At 40.6% G+C, this 16,234-nt stretch overlaps 1 protein-coding gene across 1 annotated transcript; it reads left to right on the top strand.

Moving 5' to 3' along the window:
- The first annotated feature begins 4,323 nt into the window (after positions 1-4,323).
- Positions 4,324-15,642, top strand: LOC135551693 (CCN family member 2-like). The gene is made up of 5 exons (XM_064982873.1): positions 4,324-4,549; positions 7,545-7,761; positions 8,031-8,282; positions 8,581-8,795; positions 13,257-15,642. The coding sequence occupies exons 1-5, from the start codon at positions 4,496-4,498 to the stop codon at positions 13,560-13,562; spliced, it is 1,044 nt and encodes a 347-aa protein (XP_064838945.1). The 5' UTR covers positions 4,324-4,495; the 3' UTR covers positions 13,563-15,642.
- The last annotated feature ends 592 nt before the right edge of the window (positions 15,643-16,234 follow it).

Here is a 16,234-nt window from a genome sequence, read left to right as displayed (position 1 = left end):
ATCCTTTGACTCTCTATGTCCCCGGCTCGGTCCTCCCCTCCCGCTCCGTGGCTCGACGACTCATTGCGAGCTCACAGAACAGTGCTCCGGGCAGCCGAGCGGAAATGGAGGAAAACTCGCCTCCCTGCGGACCTGGCATCCTTTCACTCCCTCCTCTCTACATTTTCCTCCTCTGTCTCTGCTGCTAAAGCCACTTTCTTCCACTCTAAATTCCAAGCATCTGCCTCTAACCCTAGGAAGCTCTTTGCCACCTTCTCCTTCCTCCTGAATCCTCCCCCCCCCTCCTCCCTTTCTGCAGATGACTTCGTCAACCATTTTGAAAAGAAGGGCGACGACATCCGATCCTCGTTTGCTAAGTCAAACGACACCGCTGGTTCTGCTCACACTGCCCTACCCTGTGCTCTGACTTCTTTCTCCCCTCTCTCTCCAGATGAAATCTCGCTTCTTGTGACGGCCGGCCGCCCAACAACCTGCCCGCTTGACCCTATCCCCTCCTCTCTTCTCCAGACCATTTCCGGAGACCTTCTCCCTTACCTCACCTCGCTCATCAACTCATCCCTGACCGCTGGCTACGTCCCTTCCGTCTTCAAGAGAGCGAGAGTTGCACCCCTTCTGAAAAAACCTACACTCGATCCCTCCGATGTCAACAACTACAGACCAGTATCCCTTCTTTCTTTTCTCTCCAAAACTCTTGAACGTGCCGTCCTTGGCCAGCTCTCCCGCTATCTCTCTCAGAATGACCTTCTTGATCCAAATCAGTCAGGTTTCAAGACTAGTCACTCAACTGAGACTGCTCTTCTCTGTATCACGGAGGCGCTCCGCACTGCTAAAGCTAACTCTCTCTCCTCTGCTCTCATCCTTCTAGACCTATCGGCTGCCTTCGACACTGTGAACCATCAGATCCTCCTCTCCACCCTCTCCGAGTTGGGCATCTCCGGTGCGGCCCACGCTTGGATTGCGTCCTACCTGACAGGTCGCTCCTACCAGGTGGCGTGGCGAGAATCTGTCTCCTCGCCACGCGCTCTCACCACTGGTGTCCCCCAGGGCTCTGTTCTAGGCCCTCTCCTATTCTCGCTATACACCAAGTCACTTGGCTCTGTCATAACCTCACATGGTCTCTCCTATCATTGCTATGCAGACGACACACAATTAATCTTCTCCTTTCCCCCTTCTGATGACCAGGTGGCGAATCGCATCTCTGCATGTCTGGCAGACATATCAGTGTGGATGACGGATCACCACCTCAAGCTGAACCTCGGCAAGACGGAGCTGCTCTTCCTCCCGGGGAAGGACTGCCCGTTCCATGATCTCGCCATCACGGTTGACAACTCCATTGTTTCCTCCTCCCAGAGCGCTAAGAACCTTGGCGTGATCCTGGACAACACCCTGTCGTTCTCAACTAACATCAAGGCGGTGGCCCGTTCCTGTAGGTTCATGCTCTACAACATCCGCAGAGTACGCCCCTGCCTCACACAGGAAGCGGCGCAGGTCCTAATCCAGGCACTTGTCATCTCCCGTCTGGATTACTGCAACTCGCTGTTGGCTGGGCTCCCTGCCTGTGCCATTAAACCCCTACAACTCATCCAGAACGCCGCAGCCCGTCTGGTGTTCAACCTTCCCAAGTTCTCTCACGTCACCCCGCTCCTCCGCTCTCTCCACTGGCTTCCAGTTGAAGCTCGCATCCGCTACAAGACCATGGTGCTTGCCTACGGAGCTGTGAGGGGAACGGCACCGCAGTACCTCCAGGCTCTGATCAGGCCCTACACCCAAACAAGGGCACTGCGTTCATCCACCTCTGGCCTGCTCGCCTCCCTACCACTGAGGAAGTACAGTTCCCGCTCAGCCCAGTCAAAACTGTTCGCTGCTCTGGCCCCCCAATGGTGGAACAAACTCCCTCACGACGCCAGGACAGCGGAGTCAATCACCACCTTCCGGAGACACCTGAAAACCCACCTCTTCAAGGAATACCTAGGATAGGATAAACCAATCCTTCTCACCCCCCCTTAAATGATTTAGATGCACTATTGTAAAGTGGCTGTTCCATTGATGTCAGAAGGTGAATTCACCAATTTGTAAGTCGCTCTGGATAAGAGCGTCTGCTAAATGACTTAAATGTAAATGTAAATGAAAACACCTCTGTGACCCCGACACTACCTGTAAACTACCTCTAAGACATGAAAACACCTCTGTGACCCCAGCGCTACCTGTAAACTACCTGTAAGACAGGAAAACACCTCTGTGACTCCAGCGCTACCTGTAAACTACCTCTAAGACATGAAAACACCTCTGTGACCCCAGCGCTACCTGTAAACTACCTCTAAGACATGAAAACACCTCTGTGACTCCAGCGCTACCTGTAAACTACCTCTAAGACATGAAAACACCTCTGTGACTCCAGCGCTACCTGTAAACTACCTCTAAGACAGGAAAACACCTCTGTGACTCCAGCGCTACCTGTAAACTACCTCTAAGACAGGAAAACACCTCTGTGACCCCAGCGCTACCTGTAAACTACCTCTAAGACAGGAAAACACCTCTGTGACCCCAGCGCTACCTGTAAACTACCTGTAAGACAGGAAAACACCTCTGTGACTCCAGCGCTACCTGTAAACTACCTGTAAGACAGGAAAACACCTCTGTGACCCCAGCGCTACCTGTAAACTACCTGTAAGACATGAAAACACCTCTGTGACTCCAGCGCTACCTGTAAACTACCTCTAAGACAGGAAAACACCTCTGTGACCCCGACAGACACTACCTGTAAACTACCTCTAAGACAGGAAAACACCTCTGTGACTCCAGCACTACCTGTAAACTACCTCTAAGACAGGAAAACACCTCTGTGACCCCGACAGACACTACCTGTAAACTACCTGTAAGACATGAAAACACCTCTGTGACCCCGACAGACACTACCTGTAAACTACCTCTAAGACAGGAAAACACCTCTGTGACCCCGACAGACACTACCTGTAAACTACCTGTAAGACATGAAAACACCTCTGTGACCCCGACAGACACTACCTGTAAACTACCTCTAAGACAGGAAAACACCTCTGTGACTCCAGCACTACCTGTAAACTACCTCTAAGACAGGAAAACACCTCTGTGACTCCAGCACTACCTGTAAACTACCTCTAAGACAGGAAAACACCTCTGTGACTCCAGCACTACCTGTAAACTACCTCTAAGACAGGAAAACACCTCTGTGACCCCAACAGACACTACCTGTAAACTACCTGTAAGACATGAAAACACCTCTGTGACCCCAGCGCTACCTGTAAACTACCTGTAAGACAGGAAAACACCTCTGTGACCCCGACAGACACTACCTGTAAACTACCTCTAAGACAGGAAAACACCTCTGTGACCCCGACAGACACTACCTGTAAACTACCTCTAAGACAGGAAAACACCTCTGTGACTCCAGCGCTACCTGTAAACTACCTCTAAGACAGGAAAACACCTCTGTGACCCCAGCGCTACCTGTAAACTACCTGTAAGACAGGAAAACACCTCTGTGACCCCGACAGACACTACCTGTAAACTACCTCTAAGACAGGAAAACACCTCTGTGACCCCAGCGCTACCTGTAAACTACCTCTGAGACAGGTACAAGAGGAGCGGCACAGAGTGTAGGGAAAGACCAAGATGACTATTGCCAAGAATTTACGGGTCATATCTGATATTGGCAGACAGTGAGGGATGCCCTCTTCTAAACGAGTGACCATTACCTGTTACCGTGTGCCTGTACAGCATGTCACCTGTAGTCACCTGTTGACAATTACTATTAGGCTTGTCTCTGTGTGTTATTTAAGGTTCATATCGTGTAGAACAACGTTTATACTTTGAGTCCTTCACAAATAGCACCCTATTACCTACATAAAGTAGTACACTACTTTTGAGCCCCCATGGCTTGCAATCTTTACGGTGTTATTTCCCCTGGTTATTACTTAATACTATAAATCTTTCCCCAATAGCCATGCATTTTAATTCCAGCATAATCACTGTAACCATGTTCCTGGTGTAGGCTATTTTGGTCTGAATGGTGGCCAACATGAACAATGTTCTCCTTTAGTCCATGTCAAATTAAACTCACAAACATCTTTTGTCAGTTCCTGCTTTAGTACATACAAGAACTCCCACCTGGCTGAACAGTAGGTTGATGGAGGGGGATGCCTGTCTTTAAAAACAGCTCTCCTCTCAGGAATTAGGAAAAATAAAGCCATCTGGAATGTGAATATTTTGACCCCTTTGGGTCGCGTGGTATAACTCTTGTTTACTGGGCTCCACCCCGCCTCGCGGAGTATTTAAAGTAGGGGTTCTCTCGCCCATGCCTCAGTCTAGCTCGCCCCTGGAGCCCTGCAGAGAGTCAGCGAACAGCTACCGGTGGAGTGAGAGAAAAGGGAAACTCCGTCTGCGTGTCTGTCACACTGAACGAAAACAAACGTGTTGGACTGAGTGAGAGCGCGCTGTCGAAATAAACGAGGCAACAATGTCTGAGGGAGTTATCACCAGAATGGGGCTTCTTCTGCTCATCATCAGCTCGGTATGTTTTCACATGTCATATATTATATCAATAGAGTGCTAGATTTTCATTTATATACATTTGTGTAACTTTGTCACAACTTTGCATTTGATGCAATAATAGCTTATTATTTCATTCACCGGCTATTGTTATATGTTTTGTGTTGTCTTCATTGATATGTATTATTTAGTTTATGTAAAATGTAAATTTAAAGTCCAACTTATGGGAACTCAGTGTGTACTTATAGCGGCTAAAACATCCCATGGGGGTGTGGTCTCAGTGCAGCTCTGTATAGTAGCCTACAGCTGATCTGTATAGTAGCCTACAGAAGCTCTGTATAGTAGCCTACAGCAGCTCTGTATAGTAGCCTACAGCAGCTCTGTATAGTAGCCTAAAGCAGCTCTGTAAAGTAGCCTACAGCAGCTCTGTATAGTAGACTACAGCAGCTCTGTATAGTAGACTACAGCAGCTCTGTATAGTAGCCGACAGCAGCTCTGTATAGTAGACTACAGCAGCTCTGTATAGTAGCCTACAGCAGCTCTGTATAGTAGCCGACAGCAGCTCTGTATAGTAGCCGACAGCAGCTCTGTAAAGCAGCTCTGTAAAGCAGCTCTGTAAAGCAGCTCTGTAAAGCAGCCTACAGCAGCTCTGTATAGTAGCCTACAGCAGCTCTGTATAGTAGACTACAGCAGCTCTGTATAGTAGACTACAGCAGCTCTGTATAGTAGCCTACAGCAGCTCTGTATAGTAGCCTACAGCAGCTCTGTATAGTAGCCGACAGCAGCTCTGTATAGTAGCCGACAGCAGCTCTGTAAAGCAGCCTACAGCAGCTCTGTATATTAGCCTACAGCAGCTCTGTATAGTAGCCTACAGCAGCTCTGTATAGTAGCCTACAGCAGCTCTGTATAGTAGCCTACAGCAGCTCTGTAAAGCAGCCTACAGCAGCTCTGTAAAGCAGCTCTGTAAAGCAGCCTACAGCAGCTCTGTAAAGCAGCCTACAGCAGCTCTGTATAGTAGCCTACAGCAGCTCTGTATAGTAGACTACAGCAGCTCTGTATAGTAGCCTACAGCAGCTCTGTATAGTAGACTACAGCAGCTCTGTATAGTAGCCTACAACAGCTCTGTAAAGCAGCCTACAGCAGCTCTGTATAGTAGCCTACAGCAGCTCTGTATAGTAGCCTACAGCAGCTCTGTATAGTAGCCTACAGCAGCTCTGTATAGTAGCCTACAGCAGCTCTGTATAGTAGCCTACAGCAGCTCTGTAAAGCAGCCTACAGCAGCTCTGTATAGTAGACTACAGCAGCTCTGTATAGCAGCCTACAGCAGCTCTGTAAAGCAGCCTACAGCAGCTCTGTATATTAGCCTACAGCAGCTCTGTATAGTAGCCTACAGCAGCTCTGTATAGTAGCCTACAGCAGCTCTGTATAGTAGCCTACAGCAGCTCTGTAAAGCAGCCTACAGCAGCTCTGTAAAGCAGCTCTGTAAAGCAGCCTACAGCAGCTCTGTATATTAGCCTACAGCAGCTCTGTAAAGCAGCCCACAGCAGCTCTGTATAGTAGCCTACAACAGCTCTGTAAAGCAGCCTACAGCAGTTCTGTATAGTAGCCTACAGCAGCTCTGTAAAGCAGCCTACAACAGCTCTGTAAAGCAGCCTACAGCAGCTCTGTATAGTAGCCTACAACAGCTCTGTAAAGCAGCCTACAGCAGCTCTGTATAGTAGCCTACAGCAGCTCTGTATAGTAGCCTACAGCAGCTCTGTAAAGCAGCCTACAGCAGCTCTGTAAAGCAGCCTACAGCAGCTCTGTATAGTAGCCTACAGCAGCTCTGTAAAGCAGCCTACAGCAGCTCTGTAAAGCAGCCTACAGCAGCTCTGTATAGTAGCCTACAGCAGCATCATATGTGATGAAATAGTAGTGTTTTAATTGGGTGTCGCTGTTAATAAATGACTAAATTATTGGATTCAAATGGGCTATGTTCTGGGGTGTCTTACTCATTGCTACTTAAAGGAACATCATGTGAGTACTGAGGTGCAGAACAAAGATAGTGGTTATAGGCTCCTAGGTGGACATAGGGTCTAAAATGAAGTGCCAAATAGCTTTTTTTCAACTAATAAAATTGTGAATGACTGAGTTTATCCAGGTTCTGCAAATGCTTTATCACTCAAATGTTTTAAACATCCGTTCTTAGAATAAAACATGTAAAGATTTGTCAGCATTTGAGGAGCCTATATTGATTTCCTCTTACATTCTTACAAGTCTCTTTTATATATATATATATATATATATATATTTTAATATTTGTACAAAAGTAATGCTGTATGTAATAGCAGTGTCCATCACTCTCCATAGAAAACTCTCTCCATAGAAAAGTCTGCGAGAATTGATTTGCCTACATCGAGTCAAGTGTCTCCATCTAGTGGCAGTACGACGCAACATTTTTTTTATCTGACCCAAATAGCATCCTATTCCCTAAAATGTAGTTCCCTATATAGGGAACAGTGCCATTTGGAATGAGTCCTGGATGTTCACAACAGGGTTTTAGTGCCTCAGAGCTACTACTGCTTAAGTGAAAAACCACAAACCCATAATAATATATCTTATTACACGTGAGGTGTTAACAAAAAACGCGAAGTAGCCCCTTACAACATTCTCTGCTTCTTCGACACACAGTACAGACCGCAGGAGGTTGGTGACCCCTTAATTGGGGAGGACGGCTCATTGTGATGGCTGGAGCGGAATCAGTGGAATGGAATCAACTACATCAAACAACAAGGTTTCCATGCCATTCCATTTGCTCCGTTCCGTCCATTACTATGAGCCGTCCTCCACTGGTACAGACCGACCTCATTGCCTTACTGGAGCTAAACATTTTCCCAGGAGACAAATCCAGATATCAGACATTTTATACACACTATCCTATACATTTTTCTTGAGCTTTTCTGACTTCTATCTTTTGTTTAACATTATCCAATAGATTTTCTAAAGCATTTCTGACTGTCGTTTTCTTCTGTCTTTAGACAATGGCCCAGGACTGTTCCGATCCCTGTGACTGCCCGTCGGATCCCCCTCCATGCCCGTTTGGTACCAGCCTGGTTCTGGATGGCTGTGGTTGCTGCAAGGTGTGTGCCAGGCAAGCCGGCGAGCCCTGTACCCTCCTGGAGCCATGTGACCACCACAAAGAGCTTTACTGTGATTATGCAATGCTGAGTGACACTGAGCACGGCATCTGCATGGGTAAGTTGAATTCTCCTGTCAACTATTAAAGAAAAGGGTGGGATGTCTTTAAGATCTCTATGGAGACCATGATCACTTCTTGGCGATCCTATTGCAGAGATTGCTACTTATTTCGTGTAGACTTTGCCACGGCTTTGTTTCTCATTATCCAAAGTGGGCAATCTCTGGGCTAAGCAATTTCCAATAGGTATTTACATGAGTTTGAACAATATAATGTAAATCCCTTGAAATATGAAATCTAAAATGGCGTCTCCACCTCTGTGTTTCAGCCCAGGAAGGCCAGACGTGTGGCCTGGGAGGGGTCATCTACCGCAGTGGAGAGACCTTTCAGCCCAGCTGCAAGCACCAGTGCGTCTGTATGAACGGAGAGATCGGCTGCGTGCCAACCTGTGCCAACAACGTGCTGCTGGCCTCTCCAGACTGCCCGTACCCACGCCGCATCCAGATCCCTGGGAAGTGCTGTGAGGAGTGGGTGTGTGATCAGAGCCCTCAGGACAACCCCTATCAGTCAGCCATGGCTGGTGAGTCCAGCCTCCTACAAAATGGAACTCTTCCTTTCTCTCTCTCTGTCTCTCTCTGTCTCTCTCTGTCTCTCTCTGTCTCGCTCTCTCTCTCTCTGTCTCGCGCTCGCGCTCTCTCTCTGTCTCGCGCTCTCTCTGTCTCTCTCTCTCCCTCTCTCTCTCGCTCTCTCTTGTTCAAACGAACCACCTCTCCCTCTCCTCCCCTCCTTTTCACCACTGTTCACCTTTCCCTTTTCCCTCTCCCATCCTCTTCTCTCAGGATCTGAAATTCACCCCTTGGTCTCTTCCCCTCTGTCAGTCTACAGAAAGGAGTCAGCCCACGTGCCGGTCCCGGTGGAGAGCCCCAGGGAGAACTGCATCGTCCAGACCACCAAATGGGGCGAGTGCTCGGCCACTTGCGGCATGGGCGTGTCGTACCGCGTCACCAACGACAACGAGCGGTGCCAGCTGGAGAGGCAGACCCGTATCTGTATGATCCGGCCCTGCCACGTGGAGCAAGAGAAGGACATCAAGGTATAGAGGAATGTATTATATAGTATAACAGCAGAGGAATGTATTATATAGTATATTATATAGTATAACAACAGAGGAATGTATTATATAGTATAACAACAGAGGAATGTATTATATAGTATATTATATAGTATAACAACAGAGGAATGTATTATATAGTCTGTATGATCCGGCCCTGCCACGTGAAGCAAGAGAAGGACATCAAGGTGGGTACATGGACTGATACCATTATATAGTATTACAACATACAGAGGAATGTATTATATAGTATTACAACATACAGAGGAATGTATTATATAGTATATTATATAGTATTACAACATACAGAGGAATGTATTATATAGTATATCATATAGTATAACAACAGAGGAATGTATTATATAGTATATTATATAGTATAACAACAGAGGAATGTATTATATAGTATATTATATAGTATAACAACAGAGGAATGTATTATATAGTATATTATATAGTATAACAACATACAGAGGAATGTATTATATAGTATATTATATAGTATTACAACATACAGAGGAATGTATTATATAGTATATTATATAGTATTACAACATACAGAGGAATGTATTATATAGTATAACAACATACAGAGGAATGTATTATATAGTATATTATATAGTATTACAACATACAGAGGAATGTATTATATAGTATATTATATAGTATTACAACATACAGAGGAATGTATTATATAGTATAACAACATATGGAGGAATGTATATCATATAGTATAACAGAGGAATTTATTATATAGTGTATTATATAGTATTACAACATACAGAGGAATGTATTATATAGTATATTATATAGTATTACAACATACAGAGGAATGTATTATATAGTATAACAACATACAGAGGAATGTATTATATAGTATATTATATAGTATTACAACATACAGAGGAATGTATGATATAGTATATTATATAGTATAACAACATACAGAGGAATGTATTATATAGTATAACAACATACAGAGGAATGTATTATATAGTATATTATATAGTATTACAACATACAGAGGAATGGATTATATAGTATATTATATAGTATAACAACAGAGGAATGTATCATAGTATTACAACATACAGAGGAATGTATTATATAGTATTACAACATACAGGGAATGTATTATATAGTATATTATATAGTATTACAACATACAGAGGAATGTATTATATCGTATATCATATAGTATAACAACATACAGAGGAATGTATTATATAGTATTACAACATACAGAGGAATGTATTATATAGTATTACAACATACAGAGGAATGTATTATATAGTATAACAACATATAGAGGAATGTATTATATAGTATATTATATAGTATAACAACATATAGAGGAATGTATTATATAGTATATTATATAGTATAACAACAGAGGAATGTATTATATAGTTTATTATATAGTATCACAACATACAGAGGAATGTATTATATAGTTTATTGTATAGTATTACAACATACAGAGGAATGTATTATATAGTATATTATATAGTATAACAACATACAGAGGAATGTATTATATATTATATAGTATTACAACATACAGAGGAATATATTATATAGTGTATTATATAGTATAACAACATAGAGAGGAATGTATTATATAGTATTACAACATACAGAGGAATATATTATATAGTATATTATATAGTATAACAACATACAGAGGAATGTATTATATAGTATATTATATAGTATAACAGAGGAATGTATTATATAGTATAACAACATACAGAGGAATGTATTATATAGTATATTATATAGTATAACAACATACAGAGGAATGTATTATATAGTATATTATATAGTATAACAACATACAGAGGAATGTATTATATAGTATATTATATAGTATAACAACATACAGAGGAATGCATTATATAGTATATTATATAGAATAACAACAGAGGAATGTATTATATGGTATAACAACAGAAGAATGTATTATATAGTGTATTATATAGTATAACAACAGAGGAATGTATTATATAGTGTATTATATCGTATAACAACATACAGAGGAATGTATTATATAGTATATTATATAGTATAACAGAGGAATATATTATATAGTGTATTATATAGTATAACAACATACAGAGGAATATATTATATAGTATATTATAGTATAACAACATACAGAGGAATGTATTATATAGTATATTATATAGTATAACAACAGAGGAATGTATTATATAGTGTATTATATAGTATAACAGAGGAATGTATTATATAGTGTATTATATAGTATAACAACATACAGAGGAATGTATTATATAGTATATTATATAGTATAACAGCAGAGGAATGTATTATATAGTATAACAACATATAGAGGAATGTATTATATAGTGTATTATATAGTTTAACAGCAGAGGAATGTATTATATAGTGTATTATATAGTATAACAGCAGAGGAATGTATTATATAGTATAACAACATACAGAGGAATGTATTATATAGTGTATTATATAGTATAACAACATACAGAGGAATGTATTATATAGTATATTATATAGTATAACAACAAAGGAATGTATTATATAGTGTATTATATAGTATAACAGAGGAATGTATTATATAGTGTATTATATAGTATAACAGCAGAGGAATGTATTATATAGTGTATTATATAGTATAACAGCAGAGGAATGTATTATATAGTATAACAACATACAGAGGAATGTATTATATAGTATAACATCAGAGGAATGTATTATATAGTATATTATATAGTATAACAACATACAGAGGAATGTATTATATAGTGTATTATATAGTATAACAACAGAGGAATGTATTATATAGTGTATTATATCGTATAACAACATACAGAGGAATGTATTATATAGTGTATTATATAGTATGACAACATATAGAGGAATGTATTATATAGTGTATTATATAGTATAACAGCAGAGGAATGTATTATATAGTATAACAACATATAGAGGAATGTATTATATAGTGTATTATATAGTATAACAGCAGAGGAATGTATTATATAGTATAACAACATACAGAGGAATGTATTATATAGTATAACAGCAGAGGAATGTATTATATAGTATATTATATAGTATAACATCAGAGGAATGTATTATATAGTATAACAACATATAGAGGAATGTATTATATAGTGTATTATATAGTATGACAACATATAGAGGAATGTATTATATAGTATAACATCAGAGGAATGTATTATATAGTATAACAACATATAGAGGAATGTATTATATAGTATAACAGCAGAGGAATGTATTATATAGTATAACAACTTACAGAGGAATGTATTATATAGTATAACAGCAGAGGAATGTATTATATAGTGTATTATATAGTATATTATATAGTATAACAACATATAGAGAAATGTATTATATAGTATAACAGCAGAGGAATGTATTATATAGTGTATTACATAGCATATTACATAAGCATGACAGAATTACATAACATGATATCACATGTTATTTTTCTCTGGATCTAACCAGAATAGAAAGAGGGGTGGGAGGCCCCGGTGAACAACTGAGTAAGAGCACATGTACATTAGAGTGTCTAGTTTGAGAAACAGACGCCTCACAAGTCCTCAACTGGCAGCTTCATTAAATAGTACCCTTAAAACACCAGTCTCAACGTCAACAGTGAAGAGGCAACTCCGGGATGCTGGCCTTCTAGGCAGAGTTCCTCTGTCCAGTGTCCGTGTTCTTTTGCCCATCTTAATCTTTTCTTTTTATTGGCCAGTTTGAGATATGGCTTTTTCTTTGCAACTCTGCCTAGAAGGCCAGCATCCCGGAGTCGCCTCTTCACTGTTGACATTGAGACTGGTGTTTTGCAGGTACTATTTAATGAAGATGTCAGTTGAGGACTTGAGGCGTCTGTTTCTCAAACTAGACACTCTAATGTACTTGTCCTCTTGCTCAGTTGTGCACCTGGGCCTCCCACTCCTGTTTCTATTATGGTTAGGGACAGTTTGCGCTGTTCTGTGAAGGGAGTAGTACACAGCGTTGTACGAGATCTTCAGTTTCTTGGCAATTTCTCGTATGGAATAGCCTTCATTTCTGAGAACAAGAATAGACTGACAAGTTTCGGAAGAAAGGTCTTTGTTTCTAGCCATTTTGAGCCTGTAATTGAACCCACTATTGCTGATGCTCCAGATACTCAACTCGTCTGAAGGCCAGTTTTATTGCTTCTTTAATCAGGACAACAGTTTCCAGCTGTGCTAACATAATTGCAAAAGGGTTTTCTAATGATCAATTAGCCTTTTAAAATTATAAACTTGGATTAGCTAACACAACGTACCATTGGAACACAGGAGTGATGGTTAAAGGTTAAAGCCAAGCTGCCCTTAATTAACCTGATAGACAATGTAACACGTTGTTCTCATCCTGAACTAACCAACAGTCATCTCCGTTCCACAGAGGGGGAAGAAGTGTGTACGGACCCCCAAGTCCTCGCGAGGTGTGCGTTTCCAGCTGTCAGGCTGCAACAGCAGGAGGGTCTACAAGCCCAAGTTCTGTGGCGTGTGTACGGACGGGCGCTGCTGCACCCCCCACAGCACCGTCACCGCAGAGGTGGAGTTCCACTGTCCCGAGGGAGACGCCTTCAGACGCAAGATGATGTTCGTCAAGACGTGCTCCTGTCACCACGACTGTCCCCGAGACAATGACATCTTCCTGGCTTCGCACACACGCAGGATGATCGGGGACTATGACAACGATATGTAACCGACGTGGCTGCCGTACGCACTGCACAGATAACGTTACACACACACACACACACACACACACACACACACACACACACACACGCACACGCACACGCACAAGCACGGATAAAACTCCTTCACATCACTCCCCCACCACCCTCACACACTGATAGGCTGCTCTTTGAATTCCTGGACCCTGTCTCTACCTTACTACCCATAGGGATGTCAACCTGGTTGAATTCCTGGACCCTGTCTCTACTTTACTACCCATAGGGATGTCAACCTGGTTGAATTCCTGGACCCTGTCTCTACCTTACTACCCATAGGGATGTCAACCTGGTTGAATTCCTGGACCCTGTCTCTACCTTACTACCCATAGGGATGTCAACCTGGTTGAATTCCTGGATCCTGTCTCTACCTTACTACCCATAGGGATGTCAACCTGGTTGTGAGACTGAAAAAAAAGAATGTGTGATTGCAAGATATGAAGAAGTAGAGCATGAGATTTACTTTTTAGGTTTTATTTTTTAAATTTAATTTAACTTTTTTTATTTTTTTAAATGCGCAGCTCTAAAGTCACCTCACTCTTTGATTGGCTCTTTGATTGGTCTGTCTGTATGTCTACAGAGATACTGAAGGGCGGATCTGACGCACTGAGGACTCAATGTTAGAGACAATGTTTGGCAAGAATATATTTACATACACTGCTTAATTGCCATGGGAACATGACACGGTAGTGTACAGATGAGAGGTAGGTAGCCTATGCCAGTGTCTCCCAACTCCGTACCCCCAACAGCATACATTGTTGTTTTAGCCCAGGACAAAAACACCTGATTCAACTTGTCAAGGGCTTGATTATTAGTTAACAAGTAGAATCAGGTGTGCTTGTCCGGGGCCACAACAAAAATATGGCCTAGGTTGAGGGCGCACTGAACGGCGAGGCACTTTACTGAACCAAATTTCACATCTTGACATAAAATTTTAGAATACGACATTTAAAAAGTATATTTTTCATATGTTAAAGATGAACAATACAGAACTTGTTTGGATATATTGTAGTACTGGTATGTGCCTTGACATCTGTATAATATTGATTGAATATATATATAATTATAATTAAGAATGTCAATAATATTGTTTACTGTTTATTTAAAAAAATAAAAGAAGGAATGAAATGAAAAAAGAAATTTGGCATTTAACGAAAACACCTTGTGTAAATACTGAAAGACTGTGTACAATTTAGTATTATAATTTATTACCTGGTTGTTTCATTAATAACACCATGTTGAAGGTTAGTGTTGTTTAATTAATAACACCATGTTGAAGGTTGTTGTTGTTTCATTAATAACACCATGTTGAAAGTTGTTGTTGTTTCATTAATAACACCATGTTGAAGGTTAGTGTTGTTTAATTAATAACACCATGTTGAAGGTTGTTGTTGTTTCATTAATAACACCATGTTGAAGGTTAGTGTTGTTTAATTAATAACACCATGTTGAAGGTTGTTGTTGTTTCATTAATAACACCATGTTGAAGGTTGTTGTTGTTTCATTAATAACACCATGTTGAAGGTTGTTGTTGTTTCATTAATAACACCATGTTGAAGGTTGTTGTTTCATTAATAACACCATGTTGAAGGTTGTTGTTTAATTAATAACACCATGTTGAAGGTTGTTGTTGTTTAAATAATAACACCATGTTGAAGGTTGTTGTTGTGTAATTAATAACACCATGTTGAAGGTTGTTGTTGTGTAATTAATAACACCATGTTGAAGGTTGTTGTTGTGTAATTAATAACACAATGTTGAAGGTTGTTGTTGTGTAATTAATAACACCATGTTGAAGGTTGTTGTTGTGTAATTAATAACACCATGTTGAAGGTTGTTGTTGTGTAATTAATAACACCATGTTGAAGGTTGTTGTTTCATTAATAACACCATGTTGAAGGTTGTTGTTGTTTCATTAATAACACCATGTTGAAGGTTGTTGTTGTGTAATTAATAACACCATGTTGAAGGTTGTTGTTGTGTAATTAATAACACCATGTTGAAGGTTGTTGTTGTGTAATTAATAACACCATGTTGAAGGTTGTTGTTGTGTAATTAATAACACCATGTTGAAGGTTGTTGTTGTTTAATAACACCATGTTGAAGGTTGTTGTTGTTTAAATAATAACACCATGTTGAAGGTTGTTGTTGTTTCATTAATAACACCATGTTGAAGGTTGTTGTTGTTTCATTAATAACACCATGTTGAAGGTTGTTGTTGTTTCATTAATAACACCATGTTGAAGGTTGTTGTTGTTTCATTAATAACACCATGTTGAAGGTTGTTGTTTCATTAATAACACCATGTTGAAGGTTGTTGTTGTTTAATTAATAACACCATGTTGAAGGTTGTTGTTGTTTCATTAATAACACCATGTTGAAGGTTGTTGTTGTGTAATTAATAACACCATGTTGAAGGTTGTTGTTGTATTAATAACACCATGTTGAAGGTTGTTGTTGTATAATAACACCATGTTGAAGATTGTTGTTGTTTAATAATACCATGTTGAAGGTTGTTGTTGTATTAATAACACCATGTTGAAGGTTGTTGTTGTATTAATAACACCATGTTGACGGTTGTTGTTGTATTATACTCTATCATACCGTTTTTTCACTGTAACCACCTGGCCAAGACACAAGTGAG

This window comes from Oncorhynchus masou, chromosome 13, assembly GCF_036934945.1.
Source record: "Oncorhynchus masou masou isolate Uvic2021 chromosome 13, UVic_Omas_1.1, whole genome shotgun sequence".
In the NCBI taxonomy this organism is placed as follows: Eukaryota; Metazoa; Chordata; class Actinopteri; order Salmoniformes; family Salmonidae; genus Oncorhynchus; species Oncorhynchus masou.
The sequence above is the reverse complement of the archived record's forward strand: the minus strand, read 5'-3'. Positions and strand labels throughout refer to the sequence as shown.